Source organism: Portunus trituberculatus, chromosome 12 (genome assembly GCF_017591435.1).
Source record: "Portunus trituberculatus isolate SZX2019 chromosome 12, ASM1759143v1, whole genome shotgun sequence".
NCBI classification, from domain to species: Eukaryota; Metazoa; Arthropoda; class Malacostraca; order Decapoda; family Portunidae; genus Portunus; species Portunus trituberculatus.
The window spans coordinates 5271902-5291281 of NC_059266.1; the positions used below are offsets into that span (position 1 = coordinate 5271902).

Genomic DNA, 19380 nt, shown 5'->3' on the forward strand with positions numbered 1-19380 from the left:
TTCCACAGGATTGATATCTGGGCTATTGCCAGACCAATCACCAATGAAGGGAACCTGACAGTCAGTTAGCCACTGCTTAACAGATTTAGCAACACATGCAAGAGCAGAACCCTGCATAAACACTTCTGTTTGTAATTTTTCAAAGGAATTGAATAAGACATCAATTAAAAGCTCTATATAGTTGTGTTGGTTCACTTTAACATTAGCAGGAAGAATAACTAAATTAACAATACCATAGTATGTAAAGCAGCCCCAAACCTTAAGTGACGCTGGGTACTTCATGAACTTGGAGGTGTACTTAGGGTCCAAGGGATCACTGCCTGGCTTGCAGTATACTCATGATGACAATGTCCCTTACCTCCCCTCTCCCCTCTATTAGGCATGTTACCTCTCCCTCTAAGACCTCTTCCTCACCCCACACCTCCCTGCCATGCTTCTAAACCATCTCTATATTATAAGACTGCTATTAAAAGGAAGGCTGTGGTGTAGTGGATAAGGTGGTGAGTGTGGGATCAGGCAGATGTCTACGCATAGGTTCGAATCCCACCATATACCAGTAGCCATGCCATTTGTCGAGTGGTTTAAAGTTACCTACAAGTCATCATGATACTCAGGTTCTAAGTTGTTACACCAAAGATGTGCTTGGGTAGTGATATGGGTGCTAATATAGGTACCACTATAAATAAAATTGCCTGCAGAAGCTTAACAGCGCTTCCCACATATAGTCTTGAAGTATGCCTACAGGCACTATAGGCCATAAAAAAAAAAGCTGCCTCATCATTGCAGAGCACCATCTTCCACTGCTCCTCAATCCAGACTAGGTATTTCTTGCAAAATTTTACTCTTCTCCTTTTGCAGTGCAATTAACAAGGGTTTCTCGTGGACACGGTAGGTCATTGTGCAGAAATGTCCTGCACAATCCTCACAGACACATGTTCCAGTATTTGTTGTTTTTTTCTTTGATTTCTATGCTGTCAGCCTTGGAAAAAAAAGGCAGGCATTTCAACTCAGACTTATTCCCCGGATCAGTCAGAGTCTAACTTATCGTGAAATCTAAGTCATTGGGAGGAAGCAAAATAATAGTGCAATTAGCCTATGCCTGGCACATCAGATGTGCAATCTACCTCCCCTCAGAAGCAGCTGAACAGCTACTGGGGTAACTCAAGGCTATTTCACACCGGAAACGAGGCCCACGATGCACACAAGTTGGGGTGACTTTGGTTGGTATGGGTATGTTCACACCAGACGTGATGCTAGGCGTGACATTCCCTGTGGTGGAGGCTGGCTGACCTGACAGTTCCTTCTGTAGCTCTACGTTCCCCTGAGGAGGAGGTGGTGGTGGGAGAGGAATTATTAATGTTAGCCTTGAATAATAAAAGGAAAAAGAATCAGGATTATGAAGAAAATATGAAATGACTGGAATGTGGTGACTTTCATCATCTTATTCAAGAGCTAGAAATGGATGAGGGAAATTTGGACAGTATTTCAAACAACTCCAGCTCATTTCTCTGAAGTTCTATTATTCAATGATCAAGATATTTCTTTGAGAAGCAAGGCATCAACTACAGGACATCCATTAGTTCACCGTGAAGAACTGTGTCAGGTCAGTGTGGTCAAAAAAGGTGTGGATCTCTGGAGACAAAGCACACAGATGGGAGTCCCAAGGGGACAGGAGTCATCAATGCTATGGCGAGAAAAAATTGCCTGCCCAGCGATCTTAAAATCGGTGTGCGTGATGTGGTTGGCATGTGTCCCAAAGTTTCGCATCCGGCATGAACACTTATTGGAAATACACTCGAGGCAATTTTAAGCCCCACAGCTTCGCACCACATGCGTTGGGTGTCTTGTCTCCAAGGTGAAATGGCCTTCAGATACTGGCGACTGTATCTAGGAGAGCACAGAAGGTTGCCAGTTACTAGTGCAAAAATGTCAAAACATACTGCAGTCCTGGGAACGTAATTGTAAGCCCCCTCCACTTACTGCAAAAAGAAATGACATTTGCCATGTGGCATCAAGACTTTCCAAGCATACTGTATATATATATATATATATATATATATATATATATATATATATATATATATATATATATATATATATATATATATATACAGGCAACCCTTGCTTAACGAAGGTTCACACAACGAAATTTCGCTACAACGAAGGTTTCATTTTACTACCATCTGCTCGTTTAACAAACACCAACCTTGCCTTAACGAAGTTTTATCCAGGTGATTTTTTCCAAGTTTGAAAGCCCCGCCATATCACACAAGCTGACAGGCTTTTGAATACATCAGCGCCTCTCGTGGACAATATGTGCACCACTCACTCCCCGTGTTCAAAACAATATCAGCGTCAGCAGCAGCTCGTATTCCCTCACTCAACTTACCACCAAAACGCCCTGCAATGTCGCCTAGCGTTGCTAAGAAGACCAGGAAGTCTTACTCTCAAAGTGAAGCTGGATATTATTCACAGACACGAGGCGAGAAAACTAATAGCATTGCTCGCCACCATCTACTGTCTCTACTATTTTCAAGTCAGCAGACTCTATTAAGAAGGCTGGTGAGACCATATCTTCCTTGGAAGCTAAAAGAACCACCTGAACTCATGACTCTACAATGGATAAAACAGAAAGCCTTGTGGAAATGTGGTACATAAGTTTTGTATGTGGTACAATGATGCGCCCTTGTTTTACATTCCATAGGTTGCCGGTTAGTGTCTTTCCCGTTTCACTCTCCCTCCCTTCATAAATTTAAGATCATCAACATTACATAGTTACGTACATTAGTGTACATTATAAAGACTTAAATTAAACTGCCGAAATGTTTAACTTAATAATTTTTACTTTCATTAAACCTTTCACTGTACTATGATGCACTCTGCTTTGTTTACTCTCAATAGAAGTTCAAGTCAGGGGTTAAACCTGTTATAATCGGTTGGCTTAAGTTTTTTTTAGGAACGTAACCCCTTCGTTAAGCGGGGTTGCCTGTATATATATATATATATATATATATATATATATATATATATATATATATATATATATATATATATATATATATATATATATATATATTACCATTTACTTTGCAGAGCAAAGTATGCATTGATCTGAAAGAAGCTGTGCAGCTTTGGAAACTCCATCCCAATCAAAAACTATTTTCATTTAATGAACACCTCACTAATTTGGGTGAATCAGTTCAAAGATTATGCATCCCCCTAAAAAATCCTACAAATACCTTACCTGTGCTGAAGGTGATCACTTGCAACAGCCAGCAGGGCCTGGTGTCGGGTCTGAAGGTCTCAGGGTCATCCCTTCCCGTTGGGAACCAGTCGCACTGTTGTCACTCTTTGGCAGTTTTTTGGCTGAAAATGAAGTGGGTGTTACCAAGAAAGGAGTCAACATACGTGCAACACCAGTATTGGGTGAAATGTGTCAGTCAGTCTCTCTCTCTCTCTCTCTGCGTGATTTGACGCCTTCCTCATACACCTAAATTCTTACTCATTCCCTTCAATACAAAACATCTAAACTTGAAAATCACAACTTCTAGTTTATACCCTCAGCCATCAGATGTCTGAAGCTTTGCTCATCATTGTAAAAGATATTTAATGAATACTTTTCTATATACTTGATAATTTTATTTTTCTTACTTTTTTATGTTGTATACTATATACAGTGGAACTTTGAGTTACAAGTAATCAAAGATACAAGCCATCACTTGGTTGATTTTTTGCTTTGACTTGTAAGCCAAAAATTGAGTTCCAAGCTAGCTCCAGTTACATTATCACTATTTGTCAGTGAACACTCACCATCCCATGTTCAGTTCACATTTCCCACCCCCACCCCACCAGGCAAGCATTTCTCATGATGTGCTGGCATTTTGTGCTTTTTGTGCAGTTATTTACCTAAACTTCTTTTGTCTGATCATGGTTCCTAAGCAAGCTGTACTACCAAAATATTCTGAAAAGGAGGATGAAACAAGCCTCCTTGAACAGCTATTTTGCTGGTCAAACCAGCAAAGTGTTGTCTGGGAGAATACCCATAAAGTGGCAACCTCAAAGTGTTTACCCACCAGTGGGTCGCATAACATACCATGAAAAATCTATGACTTCTCTGCGATATGACCCACCAGTGGACATACTTTATTTGTCGATATTCAGTGTGTCTCTACACTGTACTATATTTTTCCTTTCCTAAATTTGTTTATATATTTTTGTCTCTTGTTTTGCATACTTAGAAAATGAATGCTACCAGTTTTATGGTCAATTTAGTTCAATGAAGAGAAAGAATTATAGTGGGGGAGCTAAGACATATGATTGTTCGCTGAAGAGTAGAAATATGCCACTTAGTCCATTAATAAATGTACCCTCAAGGATTAAAAAAAGCGACAGTAACACTTTCCCAGGCCAATATAAGAGCCGATCAGTGATCGATTAAAAGTGCCAATTCACCTCTACACTAACTGTCGTTTCTCTGAAGGGAGAAAAATCCATTTCTGTGCCCATTTAACGGAACAAACTGACACTGTTTTCAAATCAGAAACCGCGTTCTATAAAACAAACCAGCCTTAGTGTCTTGAAAAGCGATCTAGCGGTCTTCGCTAGGCTGTACATGGCATGTCAGACAAGAGGTGGTAACCTTCAAGAGTTCTTTAGGCACGAGAACCAGCCATGGCCCCCATCTCTGGCACACCTGGGAGACCTCCGATCAGGCAGCAAGGCCGACCTTGTCATCAGCCTCACTACACATGCAAGTCGGGGCCCTCCCATTGCCTGCTGCTGTTCAGCTCTTTGAAACTCCCATGGATGACAATCCTGCACTCTTTCACGACCTACCCGATGTTCCTACAGAGATCTCCGGATGATACAGCCTCCATGATTGTTGTGGACCCCTCAGACAACACAGTAAATGTTTTAGGGGGCCCCTCAACTCCACCTTGGGGCAGAAACACTTGTAGTGTGGGCGTGAACGGAGGTTCTGCGCCGAGTGTAATACCTACAGGAGCCTAAAAGACCCGAACTTTTCAATACTCGAACACAAAAGTTCAATTTCATACTAAAAAATACCTGATAGTCGAACATCCACAGATATGGTTGCAAACAAAGGCTCCCTAGCGTCTCCCTCTCCTCTGTCCGCCAAATGTGACTTGTGCTGCCGCAGTCATCAGGATAACATTCTCCTACGTTCTATCTGTAGTTTTTCACTTATAAACTTTCATTAACACCAAAAGCTTATTAGTGGTAAAAATATCTGGTAATCAAATGGCAGCACATTTGGTCATATACAAAAGCTCTGTCATCTCCCTTCTCAAAGCCATCACTGTACCGTTCTGATACTGTATTACTGGTAATACCGGTATACCGGTTGCCAGTGCACATCCCTATTCCTGCCGCACTGTTGAGAAAACAACATTTTTCTGCATTCTGTCGGTAGTTTTTCATATAGAAACTTACGATGGCACCAAAGAGGCTTAATAGTGATGAAAATAACGAATCTGGTGAGAGTGAAAGTGTTAGTGAGCCACAGCACTCCATTAATGGATTCACAGGAATCACACCAGGAGAAAAATTACAAAGACTTTTCATGGATTGGTGACTGGTTCTCCTACAACCTCCCTGCTCCTCCCCACCCTTCTCCCCTCCTCTAACAAGTTATCCATCATCAGCCTTCACTTACAGTATGTACAAATAAAAATTGTAAAAAAAGAAAAAAATTATAAACTTGAGGTTTGCTAAAATTAGAATGAATTACCTGATTTATAGGTATCAATAGTCAAACTTTTTAATACTAGAACAGCCATTAGAAACGAATTAAGTTCAAGTATAGAGTCTCCACTGTATATAGACTTTGCCGCAAAACTGAACAAACAATTAGATCTATATATAGATGTTATCCGTGTTTGATTGATGATAATGTATGTCAATATACAAAGTCCATTCAAAAAGTATCCAGCCCTGCTCCATAAAAGGAAAAATAATTTACCATTCAGCAATTAATTTTGTGGGAGTTGACAGCACCCTTACTGCACGTGTGGAAATTTTAAATTCAGTGTGATTTGTCGTATGATTTTATAGGCCAGGAATTGTGTTATTTAATCAAATCTTAAATATTAAGTCACGTTAAATCTAAATCGTATTATTCAAACTTGTGTTCATTGAGAGGTGACTATAATTCCTAACTCAACACTGTCCATATTCCTGAGAGATGACACTATGGAAACTTGGCAGTCAAGACCAGAAAATAAAAGTTGTGTCCCCAATTGAGAAGATTGAGAAAATGTGTGACGAAGAGAGGCAAGTGGTGAGAGAAATGTAAGACAAGGATGTTACATATATTAAGTATTTGATTGGAGCTCCTGCTTAAAACAATGGATCAGATAAAGACTGATAGACAATATTAACAAAGACAAAGCCAGATGAACATACACACCCACCACCATCACTCACCTATTGCCAGAAATATATCATTTACATTCATGGCAGTTTTGGCAGATGTCTCCATGAAGAGGAGGGAGTTTTCTTCAGCATAAGTCTGTGCTTCCTCATACTCTACCATCCTCTTGTTGGCCAAATCAGCTTTGTTACCAGCCAGTGCTATCACAATGTTGGGGGATGCCTGCCGCTGCAGCTCCTTCACCCAGGTTTTGGCCCGACCAAATGTGTCCTGTCAAAACAGACATGGTTAGCTGCCATGATTTAAATCTCTCTATTTATAAACCAGGCCAGCAATCAACACAGCATATGTATCCCCCATCACACACACATGTGCATCATTTACACTCAGCCATGTCAGGCTCCAGTGGAAAGTGATTAACAGAAAAAAAAAACTAGTTGCTTAAGTATGTATGTTAATGACCAATGCCCTTTATACCACTGAGCAATATCTGAGGGAATACAGAATGACCGAATCCCTTCTTATACAACCATCAACATAAATATCAATCAAGCATGGAGCCACTACACAGATCTCAAAACCATTCCTACAGCAAGACTAACAATGTTATTCCCCACCCTGACATATCCACTTGTCTCCTAAGGAAACTTCTTAATTCCAGTAAATAACAATTCTTACTCTCAAACATTCAAGACATCAAGATGCTCTTACATTTAACCCATAAGGTTACGTCTGTAACAATCTTCCTTCTCTTACAATGGAACCTCAGATGTATTGCATTTGAGTATTGTAAATATGTAAAGATAAAAAAAGAAAACAACGTTTGTAAAAGGCAAGCATGTCATAAACTTAGCCTTACCCACAAAACAGAGTACAGCATGTGAACCTCAACACAGGTGAATTACATACACTGTCAAGGTCACAAAGTTACAACTTGCTGCAATGTGTTTGAGGTTTCCCTCAATTTCAAGTCTTCTGATATATTATCATTTACTAGATTCAGAGCAAATCAATGAGCTTAATAATGTAGGAAAATGCTGAATACAGTAAGAGTGAGTGTGGCATGTTACTCCACTACTAACCACATGACTAAACCAGCAAGACAAAGAAGACAAAGCCCAAACATAACAAGAGGTCAGGAAAAACAAAACAAAGGCCTGGCACACAAAGCCTCACCTGATTTGTAATGTCATAAACAACGATAGCTGCCTGGGCACCGCGGTAATACATAGGGGCTAGACTGTGGTACCTCTCTTGGCCAGCTGTGTCCCAGATCTCAAATTTGACAGTAGTATCATCCAAACATACAGTCTGGGTCAGGAAGGCAGCTGGCAGGGAGAAAAGATTATTAGTGTCATGAACGTTCCTCTATGTGTTCATCTATTGTTTGGTTATGATGTCCTCTATCAAGTTCACCACTTAGCTTTATATAAGACTTGGTCCTGCAACATTTTTATCTTCTCTTACATTCATAAGTTTTAGAACCTTTAGTGAAAATGTTACCAGTGACAATTTAACAATATTTATGCTTCATCAATATTAACCATGCCCATGATAACACTTAATAATTTCAAAAGCCTTTACAAATAATCCTATAATAATAAAACATTAAAGAATGTAAGCCATATAGTTTATATCAGTCTCCAATAGGAAAGCTCCATAAACATGTTAGTAAACTATATGTACTGCCTTACACATAATCAAGAGGAAAAAGAAGTAATAAAGGAGAAAAGGAAAAATATTAAATGAGGATTAGAGAGGGTAAGAAAAAAAAATCAGAAAGTTTGATTGAGAAAAGATGAACCTGGGTAAGGAGGAGCAGAGGAAAGGGAGATAAAGGAAAGGCTGGAAAGACATAAGAAATAACATTTAACCAACACTTGGTGCTTCACTTAAACAAATCATAAAACCTCACCACTAAAATTAATAATCAATAATTGCAACCTCATCTGTCATCACATAAGATTACACTAATCACTAAACCACCAAGAATTATTAAATCACTTGACATATCACTACCACCAACAATCACAGTCCAATCTAGGACGTATTCAGGAATGTTCTGCTCTCACCACAACTATTTTCAAAAGCCACATAGATAATTAGTTGGGTTTTCAAAAGAATGGTTATCCTCTTAAAAAATGTAGAAAAATTTTTGTCACTACAACCATAAAGCACAATAACTCATGCAGTGTCAATCAGAGCCTTTTGAAAGTAATGGAAGTGCAGCACAGGTATTTCAAAAGAGTCTGTACTCACCACCAATTGTAGACTCCTGGTATTCATGAAACTGTCCCTTGACAAATCTTAGGACGAGAGATGACTTGCCCACAGCAGACTCCCCAAGCAGCACCAGCTTGAACTGACAGATCTTGCCCTGTCCTCCACCACTAGGCCGCTGCACACTTGTTCTCTGTGCCATCCTGACTCTGTCAGAAGAGAACAAAAACACCCATTAGACAAGAATATCAAAAGGGTAAACTCATATCATACCATGAAAAGTCTGTGCTTCAACTTGCTAAATATGCCTTCATTAATAGAAAATGTCAAAATTCTTTTAAATCCAACTCCCCTCAAAACTTCTGACATCTGGACAAAAACATCTCCAATTCTCCAACAACTTTACTCCCATACCATTCTTGGAGTCCCCTTCTATTATTTTCTGATCAGCTTGTTTGGGGTACCAACACTTCAGAGGGCCTTTTTTAATCACAATTTTTGTTGCCCTTGGCAGGTCTCCCCTCTTCCATAAATAAAAAATAAATAAATAAATAATAATAAAAATAATGTAAAAAACTGAAGCTCCCTATGTGTTTCTTTCTTTCCAACTTTCAATTACTTGTCTTCATTTAAGAGGGATGTTTCAAGACATTTACCCTTTTCTTTGGAGGGCTACCTCTCTAGGATCTGCATGGGAAGTGGCAACTGTGTGTTTTTTTTTTTTCACCCACTTTGCTTTTTTGGCCAGTTTACACCTCACTAAAAAAAACTTGTTACTTTAAAATTTTACCGAGTTGAGAATACTGATGTAACACAATGGACGACATTCGTATAAGAGTTTTTAAGCATTTAAAATATCTAGTGCAGTGGTTATGCAAAGACCTTCCAGGTGGTACATGAAAACTTTTGGAACCATATGCAACTTTTGGGATCATATGTGATTTTTAGTTCAATTTAATTCATTTATCAGAAATGATTACTGCCCTATACATTAAAATGAGTTGTGTTCCTTGTTATTTAATTTGTGTTCTACTTCTATATAAATAGATATTTCCTGGAATTGAGTTTTTCCTGGAACCATATGGTGCACAGAGACTGTATGGGACATCCAAGTGTTATTCGCTCAGGAAAAGTTTGGAAACCACTGATCTAGTGTCATGAGAAAAATTAAATGATACTCGAGTCTTTCCTTCCCATGAGAATTATATTTTAGAAAACTTAAATAAGAAACCAAATTAAAAAATTGCATTGAATCATTCCATCATTCCTGCACTGCACTTCTTAAACTTTTTTTCTTATGCAGAAGGGCAGACTGACTAAAAGCAACAAAAAATGGAGAAAAAAAAAGGGAAGATGGGGACAGGTGAGTGTCATTGAAGAAGAGGGGATAGTTGTCTGGAAGGTTGTGTTGAGTTGATAAATGAAGTAATTGAGATACAATGTTTTTTTTGTTTTTTTGGCAACATTATCCTTAAATACCAAAATCACTGTTACTCACATCAACACACCTTGAGAACTCTAAATTACATTTTCAGTCACACATTGTTGCACTACACCATTTGTCACTGCTTTCCCTGTGTGTGTGTGTGTGTGTGTGTGTGTGTGTGTGTGTGTGTGTGTGTGTGTGTGTGTGTGTGTGTGTGTGTGTGTGTGTGTGTGTGTGTGTGTGTGTGTGTGTGTGTGTGTCTCAATGTGTTAGGCACATGTGTTTGCAACTGACTTGAGCCTCACAGGAAAGGTCACACAAGGATACCCTCAAAGCAGGGCTTCCCTGCAGCCTGCAAGTGCTTCAGCAAACACCTACACCAGCACGACTACCAAGACTATCAATAGTAACCTCACCCACCACCACTGGATTTGCTCCATCATGATTTTATTAAATTTTCTTCTCACAAATGCCATCAAACCACCAAACTATACAGAATTTTTTTTTTTCAATATTAAATCAATAAAAATAGAATATCACGTTAATACAAGTATCAGTTTTTTATTTAATTCTTTCAATGCAAATGTGTGATGGCAATTTGAAAAAGATAATTCTATCATTATTATATTTTATATTCTTATTATCAACAAGAGGACAACAAGGCTTGTGTACTAGTTCACAAGCACACATTATACTTCAGAAGCCAGAAGAGGTAAAGAAGACATTTATAAAGAGTAATAATGGCAAAGGCTTATGTAAAGAGAAGGAGAATAATCATGACCTGAATGCTGAAGAAACTAAGTCATGCACAGACTATTCAATGAGGGTTGACAGAACAGGTGGACAGGAATATGAATTAAAGCCAAACCAAATACTCATTCAAAATAAACATCATCCTCTTTCCAATTACAAGACAATACCAGCAGCATTAAACAAATACTTCCAAATAAACATCATCATGTTTCTAATTATACAAATTTCAAATACATTTCTTTAATGAACTAGAGATCTAGTGGACACACATAGCAGTTATTCCACAAAAGATACTCATGTTTGCCAACCATCTTCACTCACAAATTTATTCAATCATCTTTAAAAGCTCCCTATTGTCATAAGAACATAACAAAAGAGGAAAGCTGCAAGAGGCTGCCAGGCCTACACATGGCAGTCCCTGTATGATTAAAGCTACTTAATTCCATCTATCATCCCCATCCATAAATCTATCTAATCTTCTTTCTTAGTATATGCTAACAACCTGATTACAGAGGATATTCATATTCCACTCACCTACCACCATTTAAAAACACTTCTTAATGTCTTCCTTTCATCTACCATTACTTCAAAAACAAATTTCTTCCTGCTTCCCCCCCTTTTTTTCCAATCTTTATCAAGCTAGAAATCACCAGTAGTTTTATCCTGATTATTAACCCAAAGTAATTTTCTTCAAACCACTCTTTGCCATATATCCTTTAGAGCACTTCAATACATTCATCCTTCTTATTAATTTCCTACCCTAACTAATAACTAAAGAGTTTGTCTATATCACCCTTGTTACATTCCTGCTTACACTTCAATACCCCCATCCCTGATTAATAACTAAGGATATTGTCTATTCCCCATTAGATCTTCTTAATCCTATACTGATTAACATCCCAAAGAAACATAACCACATAATTCTTGTTACATCACCTAGGACACAATACTATAGAAAAGCCTCAGCCAGAAGGAAAAGAGAAACATATAGCTGCAATGGTGTCTATGGGGGAGGATGGAAACATTAGCCAGTATACATTGCAGTGGAGAGAAAACATTAAGGTGATGGTAACAGCTGATGTAGTGGTTGTAACAATATCTACATAGTAAACTTGAGAGTAAAAATAAATGGCATGAGGATAACACAAGCTTATCTATCTCTCTCTCTCTCTCTCTCTCTCTCTCTCTCTCTCTCTCTCTCTCTCTCTCTCTCTCTCTACCTACAAAGGATCAGTGTATCAGTGCATACATAATGGGGTCATGTGTGTGTGTGTGTGTGTGTGTGTGTGTGTGTGTGTGTGTGTGTGTGTGTGTGTGTGTGTGTGTGTGTGTGTGTGCGTGTGTGCGTGTGCATGTGTGTGTGTTGGGAATAGATACTTTCACAGGGGAGGGGAAGAACACAGGCATGGAGAGGATGAGAAGGAGGCTGGGAGATGAGTAGGACTAAAGTGTGGAGAGAGAGAGAGAGAGAGAGAGAGAGAGAGAGAGAGAGAGAGAGAGTACGTATGTGACCTTGTGTACTAGCTGTGCCACCATTACTACTATTGCACTGCATTTTTATTCATAACACTCCTGCCATTACCTTTCATTAAAAATACAAATAAAATTCAAAAATATACTCTTAAGACTAATAACTTATTATGCCTCAACACTTAATTTCTCTACAGTAATTTACATAATTCTATTTCATTAATAGGTGAATCTAAGTTTTATCTATGGCAATGGTGATGATGATAGAAGTGTGCAGAACTTTGAAGAATGTGCCCAGTATAGTCCTTATTAACTCAAGCATAATGGTGTGTGTATGACAATGTGTGCCTTAGGATATATCACACAGATGCTCAGATAACTCAAGACCAAGACTTTGTCACGCGTTGTTACTCATAGGGCTTCTGTCAAGGACACACACACGCGCGCACGCACACAAAGAATCTAAGTCATCTCACTTCAGGAAACTAAGAAAATGGTAAAATTAGTAGAAACTAAGCAACTAATTTGATCAAATTACCAAGGTTAGAAAAACTGGCATTGAAGGAAGACTATAAGAAATGGACATACCAACAACTGAAGAACAAAGAGAGGGAAAACCAAACCAAAACACTCAAGTTAAAGAATGTGCAAATAGAACTAGTTTTCTATTGGTGCAAGGATAGATACTAAATAAAAAAAATAAAAAAATAAATAAAATAAAATAAAACAGGATTCCTCATAAAGAAATCTAATGCATGGACAAAAAAGCAGTTTGATACTTGAGAGAAAGCAGAAACATCAAGGGAAAGATGTGTTGATAATAGTATGTATAGGTTCTTTTCTTTGCAAATCTAGGTAATGAAAGACAAGACAGAGGCAAAGAATGAATACAAACTGAAGGAAAGACAGGCAAGATAAAGATACAGAGACAGGACAACAATAAAGTGACTCTGACCACAAACACAGTAATTAGATAAAGTGGTAATCTGAAGTTTAGTCACAAAAGAGAGAGAGAGAGAGAAAGAAAACCCAAAATAGAACATTTACAATGCACAGCAACTTTCAAAACCAATGATAATAAAGTACACCAAGGTCCATATGGTGTTTAGATGATTGACTGGCCCACCTGAACCCTCCCCCCCCACCTCTCTCTCTCTCTCTCTCTCTCTCTCTCTCTCTCTCTCTCTCTCTCTCTCACTCACTTTTAACTTGTGTGTGCTTCTTTTAGCAGTATGTTTATAGTCAAATCTTGTTAGTTATCAGGGGTTTTTTTTTTTTCCTGCTTGATGTCACTAAATAAGCTGATTATCCTTGGTAACTATGGTGACACATGAGACCACACACACACACACACACACACAGTTACTTTTTTCCCTTCTCCACTCATTGCTAATCATATTTAATCTGAACAAACAAATCTTAATGCCCAAACACACACACACACACACACACACATAAGCATGACTTGGTGCTGGTGATAGAAGAAGCTGGAAGGACAAGAGGACATGCAAAGATGATTAGGAAGAGGCAGTGTGAAGGATATTGAAAAAAAAAAAAAAAATTCTACATAGAACAGTAGAAAAATGGAATGCATTGAATAATAAAGTGATTGCAACATATGTGCATACCTTTAAAGAAAAACTAGATAAGTGGAGATATGGAGACTATAAGCCCTGCTCGAACCCTGTACAATACAACTAAGTAAATTCTCTCTCTCTCTCTCTCATGCAGGCACAGAGATGATGGATGTCAGATCAAGAGAAAGTAACAAAAAGGATAGGTTTAAATAACATAAATAGAACAGCTTCCCCATAGAAACACAAGTACCTGGAATGATCTAAGAGGGATGACAGAGAATCTTATGTACATCCACTTCATGTTTTTTTTTTATATTTATAACATTACTAAATCAAACTAAAGATACTTTTTGAGGAAATAAATATAAAGAATCCTTGTTAAAATATCATTAAGATTATGAAAATATCCACTAGAGCTTGTCAGGCTATTAAATAATCATAAGGTCAATATTGTAAAACCCCATTAACCTCCACTACAGTCTATTGAACTATCAATAGAAACATGACACTTGAAAACCTTAATGACTTCTACTAGTCTAAATAAAAGAATACTGAAAACACCCTTGTAAACATAAGTGTAAAAACATTTCAGAAGATGACCTTCTGTGACACATGTGGTAATAGAACAATAGAAAAAAGAAAAGAAAAAAAAAACACCATTCATGTGACTGCAACCTTGCCCATTACATAACACTTCATATGTAACACTTGCATAACCTTTGCCAACCTCCCTCACTCCACACAACTAGAAAAATCCTAGGCTCATTTCTTAGCCACTAATTCTCTTCATTAAGTAAAGCACATTCCTATTTGTTTTCCTATGGAAGTGAGAGTTTAACAAGGATTCTACACTTCAACAGGCTACTCCAGTGGTACTGTAGTAAATGGGTTTTCTCAAGAGCACTTTCATTATGTTCTTCTGATGGCTTAGATTCTGCATAAGAATAGGAACTTAACTAAATATTTGTGCCTTTTGAAAATGTTACTGATCTAACAACAAGAGCCTCATAAATCTACAGACCAAGAACAAAGTGGAATGATCCAGGCAAGGACACAACAAGCTATTAGTATTTGAGTTCTGAGTAATGACTGACCAAATGATTAAGACCATAAAAAGTGAACTCATCTGTCCACTTACACACAGTACAAAAAGACATTTAAACAACAACCTATTCTCAAAACATGTAACATTCACCTAAGTTCATTTCCCAGCTCTATAGCCTCTTGTCTATCACTACAGGAAGCCAAAGAATCTCTTCCATTCATTTTTTTTATATGAGAACATACTCAAAGCAATTAATCAAACCTATATGTTGTGCTGACTGATAAACAACTAGTTAAGGAAGTGGAACACACACACACACACACACACACACACACACACACACACACACACACACACACACACATAGTGTAGTGGTTAGCATGCTCGACTCACACTTCAGAGGGTCCAGGTTCGAGTCCCGGAAAGCGGCGAGGCAAATGTGCAAGCCTCTTAAAGTGTGGCCCTGTTCACCTAGCAGTAAATAGGTACGGGATGTAACTCGAGGGATTGTGGCCTCGCTTTTCCGGTGTGTGTTGTGTGTGATGCGGTCTCAGTCCTACCCGAAGATCGGTCTATGAGCTCTGAGCTCGCTCCGTAATGGGGAAGACTGGCTGGGTGACCAGCAGACAACCGAGGTGAATTACACACACACACACACACACACACACACACACACACACACACACACACACACACACAGCAAAGAGGTAAAGATAGGAGGCAACACACAAACAATACAAAAATATGGAGAAAAATTATATAACACATGCAAACATAACATAACCATATAAATAAAACATGAAACATACAAGTACAAATATGACCAAGTAAAGGGCAATGATAAGAAAAGACACTAGAGCACACACACACACACACACACTACACACCGCGTAGTGTAAGTGGTTAGCACGCTCGACTCACAATCGAGAGGGCCGGGTTCGAGTCCCGGCGTGGCGAGGCAAATGGGCAAGCCTCTTAATGTGTAGCCCCTGTTCACCTAGCAGTAAATAGGAACGGGATGTAACTCGAGAGGTTGTGGCCTCGCTTTCCCGGTGTGTGGAGTGTGTTGTGGTCTCAGTCCTACCCGAAGATAGGTCTATGAGCTCTGAGCTCGCTCCGTAATGGGAAAGACTGGCTGGGTGACCAGCAGGCGACCGTGGTGGTGAATTACACACACACACACACACACACACACACACACACACACACACACACACACACACACACACACACAACCAAGTGAAGAAGGCAAAAAGACCACAATAATATGAACATAATATAGAACAATCATGACTGTTTTTAACCTTAGAATAGTAGTGTCACATTTGGATGCAAGCAGTTCTCCAAGAGCAAACATGGCATCCTCTCTTACCTAATGGTGGAGAAACTTATTGGGTTTGTATTTAAGTGATAGTGAAGGTTTTAAGGTGGTGGTATCAAGACATCTGCTCCCTAATTTTGGCTAATGTTTTTCTTTCTTCTAGAGAACCAGCACCTAAGTGGGCCTTTTTTCTTTAAATATTTCTATAAAAAATATGTAACTGTAGTTACAAGTGGTCTGCTGATATGAAGGCCCTCCAGCTCCTCACAGTTCATGGTTTTAACATTTCCACAACATGCATATGCATCAACATCATGCCAAGTCTATCAGTATGAGTGGTTCCTTTCACAGAGATTGTGTAAGACAAAGGCATTTTAACAGCAATGTTTGTGAGATCATGCAACACATAAGTATCTTGAAGCTAACCAAGTAGCGGACACACATGTGGTCTAGTGCATTTTGTCAAAGGAGCTAATCACCTCTGGTTCCCCACTGCTGCCCAGTTCTGACATATGATGAAATCATGAGCAGCATCATACTTTTGTTCCTTTTCACTCTGTATAGAGGCAGGATGGCATTGTTCTAAAATAAGAAGATACTGGTGTTGAGTGGACAGTCTTTCTTTTCAGCAAGCATCCATTCTGCTACATGAATTGAAAGCCAATTCAGATCCTAAATCATGGCCGATTTGGACCCTTGTTGAGGGTAATTCAGACCCTTATTGTGGCTGATTCAAACAATTCTTGACTGCTTTGCAGTATGAGGAAATGTTTCTTTGGTGTAGAAAAGTGATTCCCAATCTTTTCCCAAGCAAGTAACACTTGAAAGTTCCACCCAGTCCCTGCATACCACCTGGTCCCAGAAAACTCAATTCCAGCAAATATCAATTTATTCACAAGTAGAACACATATATGATCCTAAAAGTGCTCATGTACCACCTGGAAGGCCTTTGTGTACCACTAGCGGTATGCATACCATAGGTTGGGAACCACTGGTATAGATAACCCATTTGCCAGGTCAAGATGAGTGACATGCAGTGCTTAGACTGCAGAAAAACTGACAAAGCACCACCTGGTGACTCCTGTGGTGACTGGCAACACAAACTATGTAGAAACAGGCAATAATTATTCTGTTCTTTAACTCTAGCAAAATTATGCTGTTGAAGTATGGTGCCATGCTGTGTTGAGAAATAACCTTTTACAAATGTAAAATATGTAAGTCAAAACAAATATTTATTCCAATTTCTTGCTATCTGCTTTAAAGGTTTATCAAGCTATATATATACAATAAACTGCACCACAGCCATATATCCTTAACTTTTGTGTGCAATGGATGCAAGGACTTTAGTTCAATGAGCCTACACACCAGGTACATGCTGTCCTACTGACAGTGATGTTCCAGATTTAAAGTTTGTTACAAAATTATATCTAGATATAAATCCAGCAAATTTATGTTTGTTTGATATTTTAAAATTTTCAGCATTCTTAGGAAATCACATTAAGAACCCTTTTCCGTCACGCCCAAACTGACCACTGAAGGACGATAATGAAGCATTGTGAATTTAGGGCTAACATTGCTGCAACACTACACATTTGTCAGTCATTCAGTCACCCTCTCTCTCACACTCATAAGAGAAGACAGTCATAACACACTTGTTAGTAAAAGGAAATGATATGTAACAAAGATCTGTCAAACAGTCTAGCTGTTTAAAACAGGTTAAGAATTGTTCCAAAATTAGAAAAAGTGGTAAATATTTACAAGAGGTTTTTTGCCAAATATAGTAATTTCTCTTTAGACTCAAGAAATGAAAAATTGGGTCTATTTTGGTATCCCAGACCAACTAAACCAAAACAACAAACTTAATCTAAACTAACCTAACACCTTTAACCTAACTTAAACCTAATCTGACTGTTTCTTAGCAAAATGTGTTAGTTTTCAAAAACATCAATATGAATCAGTAATAACCAAGCACAAAGAAAAAAAAAATCAGACACGAAGTATACTATTAGAATGTGCAGTCGTGTCAACTGCTACTGACAAGGACTGACATTAACCAGGAATTTAGGTTAGGTTAGGAGTTACTGAAGATTGGATAGCAAAGGTTAAAAGAATGTGGTAAACAGCTATGTTATGTTTGAATGGGAGTAACGTAAAAGCAATCAGAAAATATAAAGGTATACAGTACGACGCTTCAGTTAGGAGTAAATGGTTTAAGTTAAATGAAAAAGCGCTACATGTGAAGCTTCTGTTGGATTAGGTTAGGAATTGATTACAAGCATGTGGGACCTGTTACGTCAGGTATTCCTGGAGTACCGGGTGAACATTATGGTTAAAAACAAAGCAAGACCGGGAAATAAATATGAACTAGGCCAGTAACAACAGGCCAACAGCCCAGGTAAAGACCCAATGACTCGTAGATAATTACAAAAAGCATGGACACCTTTCCCTTACGTTAGGTCTGGTTTGGGCTTATTTTACGGTAAAACCAGATTACAGCAGAGAAATAAATAAGAAATAAGCCATAAATACCACGCAAGCAAGCCAGATTGTGAAATAAATGGGCAGGAAACGCGAGGGTGGTGAACAGACAGACTTCCAGATCAGCTGACGGGCGGGGGAGGCATAACAAAGCCACTCCACACCTTATTTCCACTTTTCTTCGTCTCCACACAGGCCATTAATCCACATGTACCTGAGAACGGGCCGCTGCTCCACCTTACCTGTGTGGATGAAGGGCAGAGGAGGCCGGGAAGTGGAATTAAAGCGCCACAAACACAAAATTATCACCAATGACGTTCCTCCCACAAGAACCCGTGACCGCAACACACCCTCACTCTCCTCCGCCTCCGCCAACACCTATTTCATCCCGCTTCCCATTTCCCCTATTTTAAAGCTCTAAATTCACACAATACCACACTCCTGCATATTTCAGTCATTTTCATTAATTTACGTTACATTTTGTGGTCTGTTCATGAGTTCTTTAGGCATTATGATGGTGTTTTGTTGGGTACTACTTTGTGTGTTGCTCCTCTAGCCCATTCTCGCTTCCTTCATATGCCTCCTCGTATTTTCTCTCTTTCTACGCCCACTTTGTTATGTCCAATGTGTTCAGTTACGCTAATTAATATTCCTAGTAGCTATATGATGTGTATTCTGACCTTTACATTACCTGTA

General features: G+C 38.7%; 1 protein-coding gene across 3 annotated transcripts in view; it reads right to left on the reverse strand.

The window, feature by feature from the left end:
* The window catches only part of LOC123502768 (ras-related protein Rab-5B-like), a 31933-nt gene extending 12857 nt beyond the window's left edge, over positions 1 to 19076 (reverse strand). For 2 of the 3 annotated variants that reach the window (XM_045252017.1, XM_045252015.1), the window contains exons 1-5: positions 18927 to 19076; positions 8654 to 8823; positions 7571 to 7722; positions 6448 to 6664; positions 3245 to 3366 (exon numbers count right to left, since the gene is read on the reverse strand). In XM_045252017.1, the coding sequence (XP_045107952.1) occupies positions 3260 to 3366; positions 6448 to 6664; positions 7571 to 7722; positions 8654 to 8816 (639 nt within the window). In that variant the 5' untranslated portion in view covers positions 8817 to 8823; positions 18927 to 19076 and the 3' untranslated portion in view covers positions 3245 to 3259. Of the gene's footprint in view, positions 1 to 164; positions 1322 to 3244; positions 3367 to 6447; positions 6665 to 7570; positions 7723 to 8653; positions 8824 to 18926 lie in introns of those variants that run through there. The other variant, XM_045252016.1, reaches the window with a different exon arrangement.
* Positions 19077 to 19380: the final 304 nt, after the last annotated feature.